The sequence below is a fragment of the Oncorhynchus mykiss genome, chromosome 9 (assembly GCF_013265735.2).
Source record: "Oncorhynchus mykiss isolate Arlee chromosome 9, USDA_OmykA_1.1, whole genome shotgun sequence".
NCBI lineage: Eukaryota > Metazoa > Chordata > Actinopteri > Salmoniformes > Salmonidae > Oncorhynchus > Oncorhynchus mykiss.
Genome location: NC_048573.1, coordinates 42,424,870 through 42,431,053, shown reverse-complemented (window position 1 = coordinate 42,431,053; position 6,184 = coordinate 42,424,870). Strand labels below are relative to the sequence as shown.

The following is a 6,184-nucleotide window of genomic DNA, read 5'->3' as shown; positions in this document are numbered from 1 at the left end:
GACGTTTCTTTTATTCTTTTAGTTTATTTGTGTTGACAGCATATGGACTCTACTCAATTTTGTATAATTGCGTTGTATGAATGCAGTATTATTGTATTTTGAAAGTTACATATCTTGAAACTTGTTTTCCTGACATGCAAAACATTTTGGGACTATATCAACAATGGACTAACAAAACAAATCCACAAATATCGTTTTTGGATGGAGTTTTCCTTTAGGCCAGGGAGCTCTGCACTTGCCATCTAAAATGTGGAGACAAAACATTTAGACAACAGGATTTTCTTTCCCAAGGTCATTTGAGGCACTTAAATGAATTAAAAGTGAGAAAAGTGGACATTAGCTTACAGAATTTTCACCACAGTCATATTTTGTTGTGAGACAAATACCTATCATCGTGACGACAGCTTCTTTCATTGAAGTAACAAGGTAACAGAAAGAATGTGTCACCACAGTATAACAAACAATATAACGCACCCATTTAATTTAACCTTCATGTAACCTTAATGATGCATCATTCAATAAGAATAACTTCACGCAAGAGACAGCATGATATTTGCATGGAAGACAATTGACATTGAAGATAAGAGAATTATAAAACGACTTACAATTGCACTACTTTACAGAACACAATAACAAGGCCCTCTGACATTCACTGTAGGAAAAACAACAATTTACTCATTCACGTCATACACATAAAAAAAAATAAGCATTTGAAAGGGTAGAAAAATTTAAATTCCAAAGTCTCTGCATACTGTTCAGGCTCTGAAATGATCCACTTAAAATCCAGAATTCCATCTGTGATTCCATACAATAAAAACAGTTCAGGGTTTAACTGTTGAAGATTGGCCGTCGAGCTATCCGGAGCACTTTGTAAGTGTTGAGCCCAGGAGAGTCGAATCCAGGCGACACGCCCTTCTTGTTGAAATAATAGAAGTTAAAGAGTTGCCTGTCCTGGGTCTCCAGAGACACTGAGATGCTGTTGACCTTCAGCTTGCAGGGGTACTCCCCCTCGAACACTACCCTGAACACCCTCTCCTGCAGGAAGTCCAGCCTGATAGTCCTGTACTTGGCCAGCATCATGGTGTCCACCTGGGGCCCAAACTGCTGCATGACCAGCACCCCGCCCAAACTCGCCTTTATCTCATAGAAGGTCATGTTCTGGTAGGTGAAGAGACCCACATAGGGCGTGGGGTCGGGCGGCGGCGAGAGCTTGCGCTGTGCATTCCTGAAAGCGCTCTCCATGGCTGGGATGAGATGGCTGTAGGCCTGAGTGACCAGATCCCCGTCCATTATTGGCGGCCTCACCCCGGCCATCAGCACCACCAGGCCCAGCTTCAGTCGAGGAACCAGGGAGAAGGTGGTGGCGTAGCCGTCCAGGTCTCCGTCCTTACGAACCACCTCGTAGCCCAGCTGCTCGTTGACCTCCCAGGGTGTGCCGGTGTAGTTGGCGAAGTAGCCCTGGTGGCAGCGAAACAGAGGGGTCAGCAGGGTCTTCAGGGTGTCATGTTGGAGGAGGGGCCGGCTGTAAGCCCCCAGAAGCACCATGGCTAGTTTGGCCATGTCGGCCGCCGTGGAGTACATCTGGCCAGCGGGCCGATACCAGCCCAGGTCGTAGAGGGGTGCCGATTGGCCGCTGCTGTACACGCCCACTGCCATCTGGCTCTGAATGGCTGGGGTTATATCAAAGCCTGTGTCCTCCATCCCCAGCTGCTCCAGGATGTTGTCGGACACCCAGCTCTCGTAGTCGGATTTTGCAAAGTTCTCGGCCAAGACATTAGCCAATAAAGAGAAGGCCACGTTGCTGTAGTGACATCTAGGGAAGCGAGAGGAAGTATTGGTGATTTTGACATTTAAGTCATTTTAGCAGACACGTTTATCCAGAGTGAAACAGGAGCAATTAGGGTTAAGTGCCTTGCTCAAGGACACGTCAACAGAATTTTCCCTTAGTCGGCTTTGGGATTCATACCAGCAACCTTTTGGTTATTGGACCAACGCTCTTAACCACTAGGGTAACCTGCAACCCCATGTCACAGTCACATTAAATCACCACCACCCTTTACCAAAATTGATTGGATAAGCTCTTAACAGGAAGGGGAATGAGGTGCATCTTACTTGGTGCCTGGGTCTGCCACCAGGACATCATCCTGTAATAGATCTATAGCAGCCTCTGTGTCTCCACCCCAGAGTAGATTTGTTGACCGAAGCCGTCTGGGTAACCCTGAAGACGAAACAAATTCTGGAGTCAAAATAATGTCAAACGTTCTGGAGTCAAAGGAATGTACAAGGGAACTTCCTTTATCACGTAGTGCTTTCCTCAGGTACATTACATTACAGCACAGTCCGAGGGATCTGGTCAGGAGAAAAGGCTAATAGGCCAGGAGCTTATTACCGCCATCATTAGGGACATGTCTCGATCTAAGTATAGCCTCTCTCTCCACTCACGCAATGGCCAAGGTAAGCTAAGGTTAATGTACAGTCATGAAGAGGAAGAGTGCCTTCACCAGAGAGCTGACCGGCCATCCTGCGCAGGGTGACAGAGGGAGAGCGTGGCTGGGTATCTCTGTCAGAACCAGCCTTGACATCCACTACTCCCCGCCGCTTCCCCAGCGGGTTCTTGATGGTGAAGTTTGCCGCATACTTCTCCAAAGGGTCATCCAAGGAGGCCACCTTCCCCTCCTCCCAAAGCTTGTACAGCATCAGTGTCGGGAAGATCTTTGAGAGACTTGCAATTCTGTTGGGGAAACAGTTGTTGAGTGTTATTACTCCTGCAACCATTCACCTTTGTGGCAAATCCCCCAATATTCTCATTGTCAACCTGACCAAGTCTCTGGAAATAGACACAAATCTGTCACAGAAATCATGTAAATCTCATCTAACATGCTTCTAACTAATGTTTTAACAACAGAGGAGAGCAGAGCTCACCTGTACACCGTGTATTCATTGGGTGGGGGCGAGGAGGGATCACTCCCGTTCCTTCTGCCAAAGTTTCCGTTCCACAACACAGAGTCGTTGAAGACAACGATGGCAGACAGAGCTGGTAGTGTAGTGTCATGAATACTTAACCTTAGGACAACATCTATCTGTATGGGGAAAAAAATGGCATCTTGTGAAGAAAAATGTGCATGTTGTGCGTTCTGCCTCAAAAACAACACAAGGGCAAATCTGTCATGTTTGACAAAGTCAAGTAAAGTCAATGCCAATAGGTAGCTACACATGTCTGTATATCTAGTGCTTGTCTAATTTACGTTTTTTATCAAACAAATTCCATTCATGATCTCACGATTTGAAATGTTATTGTCGACCTTTTCTAATGCTTCCTTGAGTGCAGGGATGGGATGTTCCAGGAGTACTGGCTCAGGGAAACGAGGGCACAACTTTTCCTCCTTCACCTCAATGTTCACAACATTGCCTGTGGACAGAAAGAAAGGGGGTGTAACAAGTGCAGGTGGTGAATCACACTTCACGTGGTACCAAACTGGGCCAATCATTTTCAGTTGCAACAGAAAAAGACTGTTTGAGTGAGGGAGGTTCATCCAATTCTCTTTGGCAACATGGTCCCATTATGTTAAAGTGGTGACATTTAACCATTGTGGTTGTTTTAGGTCACCTTATCTCACATATTAGTTGTGTAATTTACTATCTGATGTGAGGATTTGTCTGTGTTACAAATGGTAGACAATACTCATTCTGTTGCCAGTTTATGTTATTCTGTACCAGGCTATGTACAGCAGGGCCATGCACAGACCTTTCACGGGGCAGGTGCTCAAAATGAAAAGAGGGCACCCACCTGAGCGTATGGCGACAGACGAACCGCTTCAGGTTCTAGATAGCAACTAGTGTAGTGAATTTTAAGCACAGATTCAACCACAAAGACCAGGGAGGTTTTTCAATGCCTCACAAAGAAGGGCACCTATTGGTAGATTTGTATTTTTTTAATTTTTTAAAGCAGACGCTGAATATACCTTTGAGCAATGGTGAAGTTGTTAATTAGGCTTTGGATGGTATATCAATACACCCAGTCACTACAAAGACACGTGTCCTTCCTATCTCAGTTGCCGGAGAGGAAGGAAACTGCTCAGGGATTTCACCATGAGACCAATGGTGATTTTAAAACAGTTACAGAGTTTACTGGCTGTGATAGGAAAAAACTGAGGATGGATCAACAACATTGTAGTTACTCCAAGATACTAACCGAAATGACAGAGTGAAAAGAAGGAAGCCTGTACAGAATTCAAATATTCCAAAACATGCATCCTGTTTGCAACAAGACACAAATACTGCATAAAATGTGGCAAATGTTAGGGGCAAAACCCGACACAACACTTTACTGAGTACCACTCTTCATATTTTAGAGACCTACCCAAAAATACTATGTAACAGCTGTAAACACCACCAAAGGTGCTTCTACAAAGTATTGACTCAGGGGTGGGAATACTTATGTGAATTAGATACATTTCTAAAAACAAGATTTCACTTTGTCATTGTGTGTAACACCACAAAATGTGGAATAATGTGTATGAATACTTTCTGAAGGCACTGTACGGTGGGTAGCTAGAGTGTAGACTACCTGTGTTGCTGCTGCTCTGCTGACCTGACACAGTGCAAGAAGGATCGGAGGTCAGAGGGTCGCAGATGTAGCTGCTCCTCTCTATGTCTTTCTGCTTCGCTCTGCTGCGCATAGGCTGTCAGCCAACCAGACCAAATATTGATAAATATATAAATCAAGTGTTCCTCAAATCTCATGCTGCAGGGGGTGCTGGGGGTGGTGGTATAATTATAATACAAATAATAACTATACAACCACCCAAAAGTACACTTGAGTGAGAGGACAAAGGAGCAGGTGCTCAGGGCACAGGTAGACCCCTATTTGTGCACATGCCTGATCTACAGTATGTGTCCTGTACAGGAACACCCACTTTCGTACCACTTCATACTCTTCCTCCCTCCCGCCCCTGGTGTTAAAGCCTGCATTAAAGGGCCCGGTAATCCAGCAGCTTTGTGTAATCCCCAGCAGCCCCTGCAAACGAGCAATTAAGCCAAAGAGGATAAGGAAGCCACATGTACAAAAGTGTTTCCATGTTAAAACCCACATCTAAGTATTTTTGTCTGCTTGGGCGAAATGGCTACACCTCAACGGTCCCCCATTAGAACACACAAGAATGGCTCTTGAATCAGTGGATGTATGGAACCACACATGGGAGGGGAAATTATTTTTTGACTCTTACCTATTTTTAATTTTGGCATCCTGTACTGCCAAATAAAGCATCCCGTCATGACCAAGGATATCAGCAAAAAGACCACCATGCCTAACTTGGTCCATTTCACCTTCATCTTGCTGGTCTGGTGTTCTTGCCCAAAGTTGGACAGGCTGGAAATGACATGAAAGTTAGTTGCACCTCTTACAGTCTTTATCAATGGAATCCTAATTGTCCTCAATCAAATAGATTTCCTAATTAAGTATTCTTTGGCATGTGAGGATAAATTGGTTAGGGGATAAAAAAAAACGTCTGATTAACACAACAGTAGTTAATGTCTTTCCAAAAGAAAACATGACATTGAAACAGAAGCTTGTTGCATCAAGCCTATAGTAGCCTGTAGCAATACAAGCCTATAGCAATACAAGCCTATTGTAGCCTATAGCAATACAAGCCAGAACACTGTCAATGCCAAGTGCTAATGCGATAATATGTACTTTCATAGATAGAATCCTGTTGACTGTATAAATACAGTGCAACCGACTTACCACTCAGTATGCTCACTTTTCCAGCTGAGAGAAGTTCCACAAAACCCAAACTTCTCACGTCACTGATGTTTCATCTTCAGTAGGATGCTAGCAAAACCCCACCATCCAACCTCTCCATTTACTTCAGTACTCTTTCACAGAGACATACAATACATGTACAGTAACCAATGGATCCCAATCATTCACTTGCTACCTGCTACTACCTACCCACACTTAATCCTAGTCGGTGATCCCTGAATGGGTGATTCAATTCCCTGTCCGCAAACTAGGGGCCGTGACGTCATAATCCCCAGAGATTCTGCTGTAAAGCCATGCTGGAGAAGGCCTAGGAGAGGAGGGAACCCTTAAGCTCTCATCCTCAGCAATAAAATCAGTTCAAGCTGAACGGTGGGAGGGCGAATTGATTCACTTCACAAATCACACTCTATACCAGGGTTCCCC

At 44.6% G+C, this 6,184-nt stretch overlaps 1 protein-coding gene across 1 annotated transcript; it reads right to left on the bottom strand.

The window, feature by feature from the left end:
- LOC110532129 (putative beta-lactamase-like 1) lies at nt 1-5,972 on the bottom strand. Its single transcript, XM_021615752.2, has 6 exons — nt 5,226-5,972; nt 3,303-3,409; nt 2,923-3,080; nt 2,502-2,731; nt 2,113-2,218; nt 1-1,813 (listed from the first exon to the last, which is right to left on the bottom strand). The coding sequence occupies exons 1-6, from the start codon at nt 5,329-5,331 to the stop codon at nt 829-831; spliced, it is 1,692 nt and encodes a 563-aa protein (XP_021471427.2). The 5' UTR covers nt 5,332-5,972; the 3' UTR covers nt 1-828.
- Between the last annotated feature and the right edge of the window lie 212 nt (nt 5,973-6,184).